General features: G+C 35.5%; 1 protein-coding gene across 6 annotated transcripts in view; it reads left to right on the top strand.

Annotated features, from left to right (window-relative positions):
- The window catches only part of Evi5 (ecotropic viral integration site 5), a 237974-nt gene that overhangs the window by 125746 nt on the left and 94850 nt on the right, over window positions 1–17378 (top strand). For all 6 annotated transcript variants that reach the window (XM_089104326.1, XM_089104325.1, XM_089104323.1 and 3 more), the window contains 2 exons: window positions 7758–7883; window positions 16963–17081. In XM_089104326.1, coding sequence (XP_088960452.1) covers window positions 7758–7883; window positions 16963–17081 — 245 coding nt within the window. The remainder of the gene's footprint in view (window positions 1–7757; window positions 7884–16962; window positions 17082–17378) is intronic.

The raw sequence follows: 17378 nt of genomic DNA, 5'->3' as shown, positions 1-17378 counted from the left end.
TGCCTAACCTAGCCTAACCTAATGTAACCTAGCCTAACCGAGCTACCTTTTAGTCCCCCTAAACCCCAAAATACTGAAGTTTAAATCTTTGTAGCGGAGTATCTCACTATGCAGCGGAAACCTATTTATCTGCAGCGGCTTTGAGATTTCGATGCGGTCTTTCTTTTGTGTCTTTGTCTTGTCTTGCGCTAAGCTGAAAGCAACTAACGAAGAAACATGTTTGTTCTCTAGTTTTACACAGCTTAAACCTGAGCGAGTGGCGCATAATACATAAATGTCAAAATTTCTTCCCCCTACGGAAATTAAAAAAAACAAAAAACAACTCAAATAAAATTCTCAAATTTGAAAAGCCTAATTATCCACGGGGGGGGGGGGGCATCTTTCATGTGCATTTTCCCCGGAAGAGGGGGGGGTCAACGCCGAGAACCATTTTATTAGTTAATCTTTTTTCCTTTTCAAATTATCGAAAACTTTCGGCCTTTTCAAGACAAGATATCTTGTCCAAGACAAGATTTGATATCTCCTCGAAGCTTGTCCTTTACCTGCTGGTTTGACAAGTGTCAATCCTCTGTATTATTACCTCTGAAGACGAATGTTTTTTTATTATTATACCGGCCTACCGGGTATTTACTATTGACGGGTGATACTATTCAAGTTTTTGGGCTGTGACGTTGTCATCTGAAAGGCTGTGACGTTGTCGTCCCAATGAAACAGGCACATTGGCCTTAAAGGTTCGAGAGAAGGCTTTTTTTTTTTTTTTTTTTTTTTTTTTTTTTTTTTTTTTTTTTTTTTTGTAGATATTTTATTTTTTTTTTTTTATATTTTGTGCCATTATATATTTACCATTATTTTCAGTTATTATTATTGTTATCCCCTTTTTTTATTTTATTTGGTGTGTTGAATTGGCATGCATGATATCCAACCGGTCGCCTTTTCAAGCAACTTCTTTCTTTAGTGCGACTTGTTGTCACATTGAGTGGTTTTTTTGTTAATAAAAATGTATGAACCTGAACCTGAAAACTTATCACTCAGATTTATATTGTACAAGTTCTTTCTCCTTTCTATTAAACATAAAGCTTTTTCACTAATATTCTTAGCTGCAGTTCTAGCTTTCTTCCCTAATACACCTTCAGCAACTTTGCAAATTATTTTTCCAATATTATTCCAACCATCTTCCACATTATCAAATTTTAAACTCTCAAGTTTAGTATTCAACTGTTCCTGGAAAGTTTCTCTCAAATTCTCATCCTGGAGTCTACCAATATCATAAACTTCGCGGTACGTAGTTACCCTTCCGATATTTCAGCTTTAAATTAACCCTTGACACTACTAGATGGTGATCTTCACTTTTAATATCAATAAAGGCACTCCTATATACCCTAATATCTTGTATTGATCCTGCCAGTCTTCAGTTTACAATAACATAATCAATAAGGTTTGCTGTCTTACCATCACGTGAATACCATGTTAACTTATGAGCCATTTTATGACCAAACACCGTATTGGTTATAACTAGATTGTTATACCTACACAATTGCAAAAGTCTGTATCCATTACTGTTTTCTTTTCCTACATCAAATTTACCTAGGCTAGGATACCATCTATCCCTATTTCTACCGACCTGGGCATTAAAATCTCCCAGTAATAACATCATATTTCTATCTGGGACCTTGTCTATTTGCTCCTGTAACTGAAAGTAAAATTCATCTGAGTCACTAGTATCTCCGTCAGTCGGTTCTACAGGGGCGTATACTACTATAACTGATACCCTGAACTTTTTAGTTATAAAATGAGCAATTAGTATTCTATTATTAATGCCTTCCCAGCCTAAACAAGACTTAGCAGCTTCCTTATTCATCATGAGCCCTACTCCCTGTCTATGTACCCCATCCTTCCTGCCTGAGTAAACAAATTCTATCACCTAATTTCATGCTTCCTATCCCTGGGATATGAGTTTCTGAAACTCCTAATAAATCCAGTTCGAATCGTCTGAATTTGTCAGTCAAAATGTTGATACGATAGTCATTTTTTAACTTCGTAACATTCCAAGTTCTAATTTTCATGTTCTTTAAATCATTGAAATTATTTTCGCCTCAGGAAAAGCAATGATCCCGGATACCAGTGCAGGACGGGGATCACATATGTTCTCAAGTCTACACCGAAGTGCTTAAGCTGGCTTAGAACCGGTCAGCAAGAAGTCCCTGGGGCTCCATGAATGCAGGCTTTGTGCTATCCTGGGCCTATCTTGGTCACAACATGGTTTTCAGCACTTGGCGATGCTCTTCTATCAACAAGAGTCGAAATCCTGCACAGACAGTCTCCAGCCTATTACCTCCGACTCATTATATATTTATGCCTACAAATATTATGCTACTACGGGAGGCAGCCCATAATAGATAAATTGGCTAGGAAGAGGTTTTTCAGCCTGAAGACGCCCGTCAAAACATACCAAGCCCAGAAGAATTGTCCATTAGTCAGAATCCCGTGTGAATGCTGTTTCGTTTACTAGGCTGTAATTTCCTCGAGGGGTGCCACTCCTCCACTCCATATTCTCTTATACATTTACAAATTTTGGAATTGGACTGGCAGTGTTGTTATTTTAAACCCTAACGGCAGAGTAGGGGCGAAAGGTCTAAATGGTACATAAACCCTAATACATGTACAAATTTTGAAACTGGACTGGCAGTGTTGTTATTTTAAACCCTAACGGCAGAGTAGGGGCGAAAGGACTAAATGGTCCATATACCCTTATACATGTACAAATTTTGGAACTGGACTGGAAGTGTTGTTATTTCAAACCCTAACGGCAGAGTAGGGGCGAAAGGACTAAATGGTTCATACACCCTAATACATTTACAAATTTTGGAATTGGACTGTCAGTGTTGTTATTTCAAACCCTAACGGCAGAGTAGGGGCGAAAGGACTAAATGGTCCATATACCCTTATACATGTACAAATTTTGAAACTGGACTGGCAGTGTTGTTATTTCAAACCCTAACGGCAGAGTAGGGGCGAAAGGACTAAATGGTCCATATACCCTTATACATGTACAAATTTTGGAACTGGACTGGCAGTGTTGTTATTTCAAACCCTAACGGCAGAGTAGGGGAGAAAGGACTAAATGGTCCATATACCCTTATACATGTACAAATTTTGGAACTGGACTGGGTGTTGTTATTTCAAACCCTCACGGCAGAGTAGGGGCGAAAGGACTAAATGGTGCATAAACCCTAATACATTTACAAATTTTGGAAGCGGACTGGCAGTGTTGTTATTTCAAACCCTAACGGCAGAGTAAGGGCGAAAAGACTAAATGGTTCATATACCCTTATACATGTACAAATTTTGGAATTGGACTGGCAGTTTTGTTATTTCAAACCCTAACGCCAGAGTAGGGGCGAAAGGACTAAATGGTCCATATACCCTTATACATGTACAAATTTTGGAACTGGACTGGCAGTGTTGTTATTTCAAACCCTAACGGCAGAGTAGGGGCGAAAGGACTAAATGGTCCATATACCCTTATACATTTACAAATTTTGGAACTGGACTGGCAGTGTTTTTATTTCAAACCCTAACGGCAGAGTAGGGGCGAAAGGACTAAATGGTCCATATACCCTTATACATGTACAAATTTTGGAACTGGACTGGCAGTGTTGTTATTTCAAACCCTAACTGCAGAGTAGGGGCGAAAGGACTAAATGGTCCATATACCCTTATACATGTACAAATTTTGGAACTGGACTGGAAGTGTTGTTATTTCAAACCCTAACGGCAGAGTAGGGGCGAAAGGACTAAATGGTACATACACCCTAATACATTTACAAATTTTGGAACTGGACTGGCAGTGTTGTTATTTCAAACCCTAACGGCAGAGTAGGGGCGAAAGGACTAAATGGTCCATATACCCTTATACATGTACAAATTTTGGAACTGGACTGGCAGTGTTGTTATTTTAAACCCTAACGGCAGAGTAGGGGCGAAAGGACTAAATGGTTCATACACCCTAATACATTTACAAATTTTGGAACTGGACTGGAAGTGTTGTTATTTCAAACCCTAACGGCAGAGTAGGGGCGAAAGGACTAGATGGTTCATACACCCTAATACATTTACAAATTTTGGAATTGGACTGGCAGTGTTGTTATTTCAAACCCTAACGGCAGAGTAGGGGCGAAAGGACTAAATGGTTCATACACCCTAATACATTTACAAATTTTGGAATAGGACTGGCAGTGTTGTTATTTCAAACCCTAACGGCAGAGTAGGGGCGAAAGGACTAAATGGTTCATACACCCTAACACATTTACAAATTTTGGAATTGGACTGGCAGTGTTGTTATTTCAAACCCTAACGGCAGAGTTATTTAGAAACTTTTTTTTTCTGTGTTTGTGTGTATATAGATGGCACATCCTTAGCAATTTGTAAAATAAGCAGGTGTATACTATGTACAAAAATAAAAATTACTATTGATTTTTAAATGTCTTTGGAACAAACTTTGGACATAACAAGACTACGGGTAAAAAAAAGAAAGAAAAGAAACTCGAAAAAAGTTGGGGCAATTTTGTTGGCTCTGGGACACTTTCCTTAACGGATTTAGTGGCAACGAGGGTCGATAATCTTCCAAAAACTCATTTCTCGTATGTCAACAGCTCATCCAATTAACAGAAAGATAGCAAGAGAAAGACAAATGTACTTTTCAGCACTTAATTGAAATCTCAATATCTGGAGATTGATTATAATGATGAATATGGGAAAAGGTTTATATGTTTCTTGCCACAGATAAAAACTGTCTAGCTTTCATATATTGTCGTATTTATGGGACGGGTGGATAATTTTCTTTTATTGCTTGATGGGATCTATAATATGATCAATAATCCTGTGGTGATTTATCCAAAGGAAAAAGGGAGATTATTTTCCTACAGTTCTATGGTATAACATGTGCTTTAATTTCGTTAGCTTTTATCTGTGACGTATTTTCGCAAGCCAATCAAGGTTAACTTCTTGATTGACGAGAAGTGCTATTGTCCATAATTTACCCAACTACACCTAACCTCAGGGGCATAATTTGCTATGGGACAGGGGGTAACTGCCCCCCTGATCCCAGTTCCCCCCCGACCCTAGTTTAACCCCCTAAGCTGAAATTTAGTTTCTTCAAACATTTTATTAAAACTTAAGATAAGCCTGCATAATTCAAGCATCCAGAGAAACAGTTCAGTCTTCTTTAGTATATATTTGCCTTTATGATACTATTAAATAAAAAAAACAAGTTTTTTAAACTGAAAGTAAGGAGCGACATTAAAACTTAAAACGAACAGAAATTATTCCGTATATGAAAGGGGCTGTCCCCTCCTCAACGCCTCGCTCTTTACGCTAAAGTTTTTTATTGTTTTAAAAAATAAAGTTGTGAGACAGAGTCAAACTTTAGCGTAAAGAGCGAGGCGCTGAGGAGGGGACAGCCCCTTTCATATACGGAATAATTTCTGTTCGTTTTAAGTTTTAATGTCGCTCCTTACTTTCAGTTAAAAAAACTAGTTTTTTTTATTCAATTTTTGAACGTTTTTGAATTAATGCAGGTTTTGATTTTGGCTCACCGTACATGAATAATTAAAACAAAATTTCATATTATTTGGTTAAATGGCTTTCTCGAAACTTGTTTAATTTTATTTACGAACGTTTTTATTAGTAATAAATATACGTAACTTAGAATTAACTTACGTAACGAACTTCTATATTCATAAATTTTTAACACGTATATTAGGGGGTTCGCCCCCTAGTCAATACCCTGCTCTTTAAACTATAGTTCGAATTTTTTTTTCCAGTTCTTTAAAAATGACCTCTTAATCACAGTCAGTTGATCAGTTGAAAAACTTGTTTTTTTTTATTTAATTCCTGATCTTTTTCTTTAATAATGCTGGGAAATCCGGCGCCCCCTTCATAGCAATGTCCCTTCCCCCATGAAAACTTCCTGCATGGAACGATCCTTCCATATAGCCCCCGACCCTCTCCTTCCACCACCTACCAGAAAAAATCTCCTCTGAAAAAGTCTGTATACTTCCCAATAACCAATACTATATGTTAACATTGAGTAAAGTTCATAACTTTCAGCCCTCCCCCTGGGGACTTTGGGGGATCAAGTCATCCTAAAAGACATTTTTATCATATTTTCGACCATGCTGAACAAAATGGCTATCTCAACGTTTTGATCGGGTGACTTTGGGAAAAAAATGAGCGTGGGAGGGGGCCTAGTTGCCCTCCATTTTTTTTGGTCACTTAAAAAGGGCACTAGAACTTTTAATTCCCGTTCCAATTAGCCCTCCCACGATATTCTAGGACCACTGGTTCTATACTATAACCCCTGGGTAAAAAAAAAAAAAAAAAAAAAAACAAACAAACAAATAAACACGCATCCGTGATCTTTCTTCTGGCAAAAAATGTAAAATTCCACATTTTTGTAGATAGGAGCTTGAAACCTCTACAGTAGGGTTCTCTGATACGCTGAATATGATGGTGTGATTTTCATTAAGGTTCTATAACTTTTAGGGGTCTTTCCCCCTTTTTTTGAAAATCAGCCAAATTTTCTCAGGCGCGTAACTTTTGATGGGTAGCACTAAACTTGATGAAAGTTATATATTTGAGATCAGCATTGAAATCTGATTCTTTTGATATATCTATTGGTATCAAAAACCCGTTTTCTAGAGTTTCGGTTACCATTGAGCCGGGTCGCTCCTTACTTACAGTTCGTTACCACGAACTGTTTGATTTGGCTCATTTTTCATTTTTGACTGTCATTTTCACTTGATTTGGAAAAATTGGCTCCAATTTTGCCCCCCCCCCCACCAGGATTTCGAGGAAATTATGCCACTACCTAACTTTACCTATTATCTACAATTCCTAATAATCTGAATGAGCAGTGTACAAAAAATCAAGAAAATTTAAGATTCTGGGGGTGGGGGCGGGGATAGGCAAATGTTTCTTTTTAACTACTTCTTTGGACGTTTTTTCTTGAGTGCTTTTGTGCAGTTTTCTTTGCTGATTTTTGTTTATATTTCTTTTGTGTTGTTTACTTGGTGCTCTGAGACGTGGCTTAAATCTGTTTAATAATCTACCTATAGGTAAATACGTAAATAGGCAAAATCTGTCGTCCGAAAAATTGGCTCCACAGCTGGCTAAACCTGATTTTGAAAATCTTGTAAGTGTAAATGATGTGTGAAGTAATAAAATATAACTAAGGTAATCATTGCCGACTGGAGTGGAGGTAAGATAAAAAAAAATGGTAATTCAAATTACCTTTGGTAATTCAAATGGGTAATTCAAATTTCACCTAAACGGTTGGAGCTGTTCTAACCTTTAGAGTCGAGCTTGGGTAGACTTTGGTTCATTTTGAAGGTCCTTGCGTTGACCCTGTGGCAGTTGGGATTTAATCCTGGGCTCCGTATTGTCAAAGAGATTAATCCCCTCTGTCCTCAAAGGCACACAAGATATATAACCCATTAGGTATACACAATTTCAAATGCGTAAGGATAATTACTTATAGTACATAGTGGAAAATTTGTTACGCTTGAAAGAATTGTGGGGGGAGGAGAGTAAATGGAAGTTGTAGGACAAAATCAGGTTCAGGGGAGGGGTAGTCTGGGACAGGAAGCTGTGCCCACTGCCTCAGAATAAATTTTGCCTCTGGTTCATGGGTATTTCACAAAAATAGAAAAATCTGAAACGATGTCTTGAAGCGTCGTTATATATATTTTGTTTTATAGATGCCCGAAGAAGAAGCTTTTGCAGTTCTTGTGAAGTTGATGCAGGAATATAGACTTCGTGAAATGTTCAAACCAAGTATGGCTGAACTTGGACTTTGCGTTTTTCAACTTAAGCATTTAGTTGAGGTACGTCTTTTTCAGGCATATACCTGCTGCTACTGTTAATAAAGAGCAGCATGGTAATTAATTAAACACAGTATCTACATAAATTAAATATAGTATCTAATCAAAATAACATAATATCTATAAATATGAAAATAATATATAATTAAATGTAAATTAAATAATAATTGATGAAGATCAACAATAAACCACTGGGGCCAACAGTTTCGGTGTGGCAGTTCAACAGGCGATATTCAAAGGCAATTAAATATACTTCTACTGGTATTAAAGACTAATAGCAGCAACGAACCATCTGAAGCTAGTACAGTTGGGGGGGGGGGTGGTGGTGATTAAATATTTTATAATATTTATTATAATATTTATTTAATTCTATTAATTATAATTGGTAATAATTGTGCGAAGGGCTTTTTTTGCGGATGAAGGATGACTGTATGCCGAAGATTGTTCATTTCGGCCAATTGTCTAGGGCTAAGCGGAAAGTAGGTCGTCCTCGTCTGGGGTGGATGGATGTCATAAACAAATATCTAAAGGAAAGTAGGAGCTTCCTGGGAGGCTGTAAAGAGGGAGGGTTTGAATAGATTAGGATGGAAGACGAGCATGTGTAGCTGTGTTAGTCTCAGGTGGCTTGGTGCTGCGGTGAGTTGTTAGTAGCAGTTAGTAGTAGTGTTTTTTGTATTATGTATTAATTTAATAATAAATGTTTATTATTATAATCAATAAGAGCTTATAAAACAGTGAAAACTCAAATTATCTTGATAACCAAATATATTACGGAAAAGGAACTGAACCCATTGATAGAGTATTCTGGATTTAGAAATGGAAGTATGCGAATACAAGCTCGACAAAAAATATCACGTAGCGTCTTTTGAGCTACCATAGCTTAGTTCCTTGCACTCATCCGCCCTTCTATATTTTTAGATTTACTGTTTACTCCCTTGCATGAAGTTCCACTTCCACTCAATGTTTTATTGTGACATCTTTTCCTCCCACTTGAGAAAGTGCTGATTATTGTTTAAGTTTTGCTCCTAGCCGACTGGTTGGCACGCTACACTTGAAATCCTGAGTCCTTAAGGACTATGGTTCGAATCCTGGTGCTGCCGGTTATTTGGTTTGCAACGGGGGTCAGCGGTTTAACTCCGTAAGCTCAGCCAGAGTTGACCCAGCTCCAAATGAGTACTTAGAGAAATCTGGGGGGAAACCACTGCAAGTGTAGGACGATTCACCCTCTACCATACATTGCACTCCAGTCCGAAGGCAGATAATCAGGAGATCGGTACATGTGTTACGTAGACCATTGGTTAGCACGCGAATTTTTTTTTTCCTTTTTGCTGGATTGAGATAAAACTCAATTTTCTGGCAACCGATCATCTTACATAACTGCCCAAAAGAATTGAACTATGTTTTTGTATAGCTTTACTTTTTGATATGTTTTTGCTAAAATGAGAACTGTGTATAATCTTAGGCAATTTCCCTTAAAAATTACTTATAGATAAGAAGCTTTCAAGAGCGCATTCAGGATTTCTGTTCGAGATCGGGGTTGGGGTCAAAAAAGAAACATTAAAAACCGCATCCAAAAAAGTTTCATATGCATTTTTTGTTACATCTTTACGAGTCAGAAACGAATTTCGGGGGGGGGGGGGTCATACACTAGCTCTTTCTCCCCTGGATACGGCCTTGGATGCTTTATTAACCAAATAGAAATTGCCAACTCAGGCACTTTATGTATAAGTCAAATCAATATAATAAAATACACTACATCAATTGCTTTCTAAAATATTATCGAACCTCTAGTAAAATAAGGGACACGTGATTAAAGATATCGCTCGGTACCAAAAGCTGTGTAAGTTATTAATTGTAAACAATTTGTTTAGATCTATAGGAGACTACTGTCGAAAACATAGCAATTCTTAATTGCTGTCAAAATATATGTACCAAAGGTGTAATTTGAAACTAGTTTTGTTTTGATTATAGCTAGTTGTAGACACCACAACAACAAGAACGGCACTAAGTGATTAAGTGTATATACTTTAATCTTGGGAAGGGGAGGTGGAGGAGGTACTAAGCTAAGACAAAGTCTGGTGCAGTGAATTTCTTGGTCTACCCTGTCTATGACTTCTTAGCGGTTAGTGGCAAAGTGGCGTTTTGAAGTTCTGCGATCAAAGAAGAGCACAAATTTAGATTTCACCTTATTCATTTTCCTCTATGGAATGGCAAATCTTTAAAAATAGCGAAAATCTTTTTAAATTGCACGAGTTTTTGCGAATAGTCACTCTGTTTCTTTATTGTTGAAGATTCTTAATTGGCATCACAACATATCAAGTGTGTAATTTGAAACTAATTTTGTTTTGATTATAGCAAGTTGTGGATAATAGAATTTCACTGTGGCTATTGTTGAATAAATAGTTGTCTTAAGCGTTTTTATCATGCATAACAAATCGATTTTGAAACTAGAAAGTGATGGGCGTAATAGCGTAAAAACAAGTCGTTCGCTGAAGAAAAGACCCTGACGCCTTCACAGTTATAAGTCTGTTGGAGAGAATTAATTTTAATACACTGTTCTACGGTTGTCATTCTAGAAAATGAGAACTTTTTTGCTCTTTGGGCATCTCGATTTATATTAACATTTCCTCAGGTGTTAAGGAAAGAGATAAAAATGGGCGTTTTGGTATAAGATAAGATAAGATAAGATAAGTTTTATTCTTCATTATAAATACACATACAATATTTCATGCTATTATTCCCCCAAAGGCTCATTGGCCTGTACAAAGGGGGAAGACATATGAAATGCTTACTCAAAAATGAAAAACAAAACACTTGCTCACATACAAAGGAGAAGAAAAGAAAATATAGATACAATGAAAACTATAGAAGAAATAGAATAAATTAGCTAAATTAATTAGTTAAATTAAACAGACTAAAAAAAAAAAAAAAAAAAAAAAAAAAAAAAAAAAAAAAAAAAAAAAAAAAACATCTACGAAGCCAAAAATTTTTAACAATTTTTTTTTTTTTTTTTTTCCTTTTTTTTTTTTCTAAACAAACCGAATGAGTGGCACCCTCGAGCTGATTCAGGCAACTTATTCCAAACAATATGACACGCCATTAGAGGATTAAAATCTGACCTTATACAAGGAGTAAAGAAGGAGTAAAGAAGCCCCAAGACCTTTTTTGTATTTATTCCTTAGGAGCATTACGGAGCATACACACATGCACTTATAAATACGCACAAAGTCCTGAAACTATTTTCGAAAAGATAATTGACGGAGTTAAATTAAAACGTAGATTTTTGTTCTTTATCACTATTCTCTGTTGTTTTCTGGTGTTGGTAATGAATTTAAAAATATACTTAAAATCAAATGACTGTTTATTGTCAAAAGTTTTACTCGTTTTTATACTTTCTTCTCATTTTAAATATATCTGGAAATGCAATGTAGTCTAAGAAATTATTTACGATGTACAAATGGACCACTGAAATTTTTGGCCACAAATGCATAAATATCTTGCATACATATTGTGTATGGTTACATCAATAAATGAAGATTCTTTACCTAGCTAGACACTTTTTTAACTGAATTCACTGCATATAAGAAATTTATAAGAATCATGAAAACTCGGCACTTGTCAATTCAAAGAAACACACCCAAAAATAGAACTTACGTTAATCCTAATGATGTATACCAAAACATGGTGATAATATAATATTTTCGAAACAAAATTATGAAAACTACGACAAAGAATTATGGAAAGCAGGCCATGCACAACCCATTATATTAAATATCTGACCCAACTTAACCTAGCCCCTAACCATCTCTTTAAATTAAAAAAAAATAATTAAAAACGTCTCACATAAACCCACAACATCAGGCTGTCCATCCGAAACAATTTGTCATAAATTATCAATTGACGAGGAGAGACCCTGAATGTTAAACTTAAATGCTGTCAAAGAATAATTTCCTTTGGTAACCTCCTCTCCCCCCAAATCCGAAACATATTTACTATAACAAATAGGGTTTATATTAATCGAACTTTGATTAACCTGACCCACATAATTATTTACAATACTAATTACATCGAAAGGATTATATTCAAACTCCAAAGCCGACTCTCATGGCTTAAAAAATTCACAAAAACAGGTTTTACTTGGAGTCTATTAGTCACCAGATGAACCAAAAAGAAATCTTTAATTAAATCAATTGCAAAAGAAAAACCTGTCAAAGGATTACAAACAAACAAATAAATAATTTGACAGCAGGTATTATCGGAATGAACCATTATCACTGAAAGAGAAGCAAAAATGAAAAAATAAATAAATAAAGTAAATAAATGAAAATCAATGAACTGTGGAAGGCATTTACAAAATAAGAAAAATAATAACAAGTCACATACTAATGCATTCATGCGAATAGTTAATTTTACGTATACGAGTTTCACCCGGAACTTTGGCTAGAACTTGTCCATGATCAGACCAAACACTTCTTGGACCAAAGGAGCTGCGAGCCGCGTTTAATAGATCGTGACGCTTTTTAGTTAGGTTTTCAGACACAAATACACCTGACTTAAGCAACTTACTTTTTGCTGCAAACACTTTTTGAGCAATATCCAAGTTTGAAAATTTTACCAGGATGGGGGCAATTTTCACATTCTCAGTTTGAGTAGCAGGCTGACGGAATCGATTAGCCTTTAATAGGTCCATTTTTTTGAAATCTTGCAAGCCCATTATTTTTGTTATCACTTCAATAAGATTATCCATCAATTCCACATTGGGGTTTGGTTTCACACCGTAGAAAATTAGGGTGTCAAGTAAGGTATCCTGCTCAAGTTGGTCAACCCTGTCCTCTATTATAGAAATTTTATTTTCAAGCAAGTTCACAGCTTTATAAAGTCTTTGAAGGGTTGATTCAATTTTTTTCAAATTTAGCATTATATTCAAGGGAAATAGAATTATAAACTTCGTTCACAATATCTTCACTGATAATTTCAGAAGCTCGGCGATCTTTCATTGTGTCTGATACGACACGAGAAATGTCACTCATTAGGTTGGACTTAGTGTTGATTAGTTCCTCTTGAGTTTCGTTTATTATTTCCTTTAAAGTTGATGCTGCTGCGGAAGTCGGAGTTGACGGTGCTAGGCTGGATTTTACTTTAGTTTTTTTTGGTAGAGACAAGTAAGCTTTACTCTTAGTCTTGAAAATATCAGGGAATAGGCGCTGCTCTTCAAAAGCCTTATTTACATCTTTATCTGTCCTTGTACAGGCTTCTTTAAAATGCTCATTCCAGTTGCGGATATGAGCTTCAGCTATAAAATGCTCAGAGTGGGTACCGTAGCAAAAGACTAGGTATCTAGCTTGATTTTTCTGGTCTTTGGTGGTTTTAATAACTACTGATGGCCATGAGGGGTATCCCTGAAAAGAAGCTAGGACAAGATCTAACTCTGTGTATTTTGCCATTAGACAATCTGCAGAGACGACGGGGGGGGGCGCAACAGGTAACAAACTTCAACTACTAAATGTTCCAATCTTCCACCCAAAGTACTCACGCTTGTAATATGTGCTTAGTTCCTTACACAATTTCAACAAATTTCAGCAAGAACTATATCCGATTCAATTGAAAACTTGTTTAGCTCTTCACTCCTTGAACTCTAACAATGTATCATTTATATGTTTGCTTCAGCACCGAGAGGGAAATATTATTGTATTGATCATCAAATCTTTGTGGCTTAATTGTCAGAGAGTTTTGTCGCCCAATTTTGTTGTTACTTTGTTTTGTTTTAATTTTTGTTCTGTAATCTATTTCCCTGTCTACTAGCTCTGAAACAACTATTTTTCTTTAATGCCAATTTCCGTTGTTATTGCTAAGTATATATGGTAATATTTATTGCGAAGTTTTTTTTTTCGTCGGAATATGACTACTTCGTCAACTTGATCTATTCCGCTCATTAATTTCTAAAGTAAATGCATTTAGTCTGCTGATTTAGCTTTAGCTATCCAATGGCAACGCTGGCCTTGGTGAACGGGAGACTGTTTGAGCCTGCTATTTTGAAGTTTGATCCATTTTATGATCTCTTCAAAGAGTAGTGGTAGCTTAGAGGAGTGGAAACTAGCGCTAGTGTCGACAAAAAATTCAGGCAATCTAGCGTTTGGCGACACTTGACGTCTTTTTCAGTGTAATAATAAGAATAATTAATTTGATTTGTGTAGTCGGTAAAATTAGTGTAGTAATAAGTGTCTGATCTCAGTCCCTGACAGAAAAAAGATTACAAAGCTTACAAAAATGGTCAGTTTCGTCAAACGCCAGATGGCGTTGAGATTTTTTTGCAAACATTAGTGCCAGTTTCCTCTCTTAAAAGTTACTCATTCTTTGGATCTCTTCCTATGCTTTTCACCTAGTTGATTTTATTGTTTTTCACTTCAGTTTCTTTTTCTATAGAGTTTTCATTTTACTTCTACTTAGGTTTTATAGCTGGTTAAAAATAGATGATTATTACATTTTGATTATAACATAATTATTATTGTTACATTTTCTTGTGTAATTTTTTTCTTTTTTTTTTGCCGACATTAGTGCCTGTTTCCACTCTTATAAGTTACCTACCCATTTTTTTGGGGTCTCTTTCTATGTTTTTCACATAGTTGATTTTATTGTTTTTTTTACTTCGGATTCTTTTTCTATAGACTTCTTTATTTTACTTCTACTTAGATTTTATAGCTGGTTAAAAATAGATACATTTTGATTATAACATAATTATTATTGTTACATTTTTTTTGTTGACATTAGTGCCTGTTTCCACTCTTATAAGTTACCCATTTTTTGGGTCTCTTTCTATGTTTTACACCTAGTTGATTTTATTGTTTTTTCACTTGGGTTTCTTTTTCTATAGAGTTCTTCATTTTGCTTCTGCTTAGATTTTGTAGCTGGTTAAAATAAATTATTATTACATTTTGATCACAGTATAATTATTATTGTTACATTTTCTTGTATTATTTTTCTTTTATCGTTATTCCTTTTATTTGTTGCCATTTTTCTTTCTTTGTCTTTTTCATTGTTTCATTTATCTTTTGTTTCTTTTTTTTCTATTCTGCGAATTTTAAAAATTTTGTAAGGCGACAGTAAATTTTAGATTCTCCTGTAAGAGTCTTGTCTCTATTAAATTGTTTTTATTGCTTCACGAAATTGTCTTAGAGATAGAACTAGGAAAAGGGAGACATAGCAACTACATTAGGAATTGTATTAGCTTTAGACTTAGGAAACTCTAAAATTTAATGCTTGGGGACAGCACACTATTTACACAACCAAAGCTTCAAATTGAATTTCCGTGTCTGAAAGTGGTGATGAATGAAAGAAGTTCGAAACGAACGAACTTTGAATCCGCAAGCACAGGAATTGTATTTATTATGACGAACAGCTTTCATTTGGATGGAAGTATTTACGAACTTACAATAAAACTAGAAATTATTTTTATGGTTTAATGGAAAAATTCTTATTCTAAAAATAGGAGATTATTTGCAATGCAGTTTTTTAGGGACAACGTAGCGGCAAGTTATTGGTCTTAGTGATGTGGTGTGAATAATATTTGACACTTTTTCACGCTTAAATTTTAGTCCCTTCTGTAAGAGTCTTGTCTATGTTAAATTAAGATGTATCGCTTTACGAAAATGTGTTTGCGAGACCTAATGGAGAGAGACTTAGCGATTGCACTAGGAATTGTATTGACTATAGACTTTGGGAACCCTAAAAGTTGTCTTGAAGACTATTCACACAACCTAAGCTCCAAATAGAATATCCGTGTCTGAAGTTCTTGAACTTCACGTAAGCACGTAATTTTTTTTTTTTTTGGGGGGGGGGGCTGGGTGGAAAAAAAAAACACACCAAAAAGTTGTTTAGACGTATTTTTGTTTCTTTCTTTACAAATCGGACAACCTTTTTGTGGGGAGGGGGGGGTCAAACCTTGTAATCTCTGTTTGCATACAGTAAATCCTGTGTTTATTGTGATGTACAAACTTTTATTCGGCTGAAAGTATTTTCAAACTAAAAATAGAAATGGGAAACTTTCTTTATACTTTTTATAAAAAAATACTTATTCTAAATATTAAGAAATTATTTGCAATATATTGTCACATGACTCGATTGAGACAAGGATGACTTCCACATGACACGTGGGGGTGGACTCCTCCGGATAGTTGGTTGACAACGGGTCACGATTGGTCGTTCCCTAGGCGTAAAGCAAGAATCCTACGTTCATCTCTCGACGAGCTGTTGTGTTTGGCTCAGGATTGACAGTGTTAAGGTCAGGTATTGCTTCCCTGTACGCCATTAGGCGTTGGAGGAACCAACCCAAAATAATATTTGATAGATTTAAGTGCTGACACTTCTTTACTGTTTTCCTTAAAGTCAAATTATTAGTAGTTAAAGAAGCTTTCTCTATCTCTTTTTCATTAATTTTCAGCTTTCTCTATCTCTTTTTCATTAATTTTCAGCTTTCTCTATCTCTTTTTCATTAATTTTCAGCCTTTCCTCAACTTTTTTCAAAACTTATATTTAAATGTTGATCTATTTTGGTATTATGTGGGATTTTTGACTGGTCTAGGATGGGCTTATTCAAATTTTGTTTTTTATACTTTTTATAATCCCTCTTAGTCTGCTTCTTTCTTTCTAGACTCCATTATCTGTCGATAGACTCCCTTTCAGCGCTATCCACCTTTTTTTTCTTCTTTTTTTCTATATTTGTCTCAAAATTCTGACTTTCATGAGGAAATATAAACTGCGACACAGGGCATAAAAGAAATAGGACACATATCTTGGATTTGTAGTTTTTTTGAGCGGGTGGAGGTACAAAGACTCAAGGTGCAAATACATGTAAAATGCAAGAAATAGGTGCATTAAGAGAAAAATGTTAGAAATAGTAGAGGGAAATAGCCAACATTTTTGTTGTTCATTAAGTATATGGGCACGAGCCTGAAATTGCCCCTCCTGCTCTTCTTGTCCACGTACTGGTTGAAAATCAAAAACGGTTTGGCATACGTGACATTTTATGGGAATAAATTCTATTTAATTCTTTCTTGATTTGCTTTTGTTCATTTGTTATTTTTAGGAGTTCCTACCTGATTTATACGTCCATTTTGAATCACAAGGCTTTGATACTCCGATGTACGCTTCAAGTTGGTTTTTGACCCTTTTTACGACTAATCTCACTCTGCCAGCGGCATGTCGGTAGGTTTATCTGCATTTTCGTACATTAAACTGCATTGACTGCATCGTATAGTTGACAAACAGATGCATGTACTAAGAAATGTGGACGGATTTGGGGATTTTTTTTAGAATATTCACATAAGACTGTCTCTTCTATGACTTTTGCTGTCAATAAAATATGCCTGTTACTTTTGTGTAGGAAAAAAGTTGCCGGAAAACTTCTAAAAGCTGAATTGTTCAAACTCCATAAATTGTTTGAAAAAGAAGATAATTGCTTCATTTGGAAACTAAATTGTCAAGGCCATGAAATAGTGTGAA

This window comes from Artemia sp. Qi Xiang Cuo, chromosome 18, assembly GCF_049724085.1.
Source record: "Artemia sp. Qi Xiang Cuo chromosome 18, ASM4972408v1, whole genome shotgun sequence".
Classification (NCBI taxonomy): Eukaryota; Metazoa; Arthropoda; class Branchiopoda; order Anostraca; family Artemiidae; genus Artemia; species Artemia sp. Qi Xiang Cuo.
This window is presented reverse-complemented; position numbering and strand designations above follow the sequence as displayed.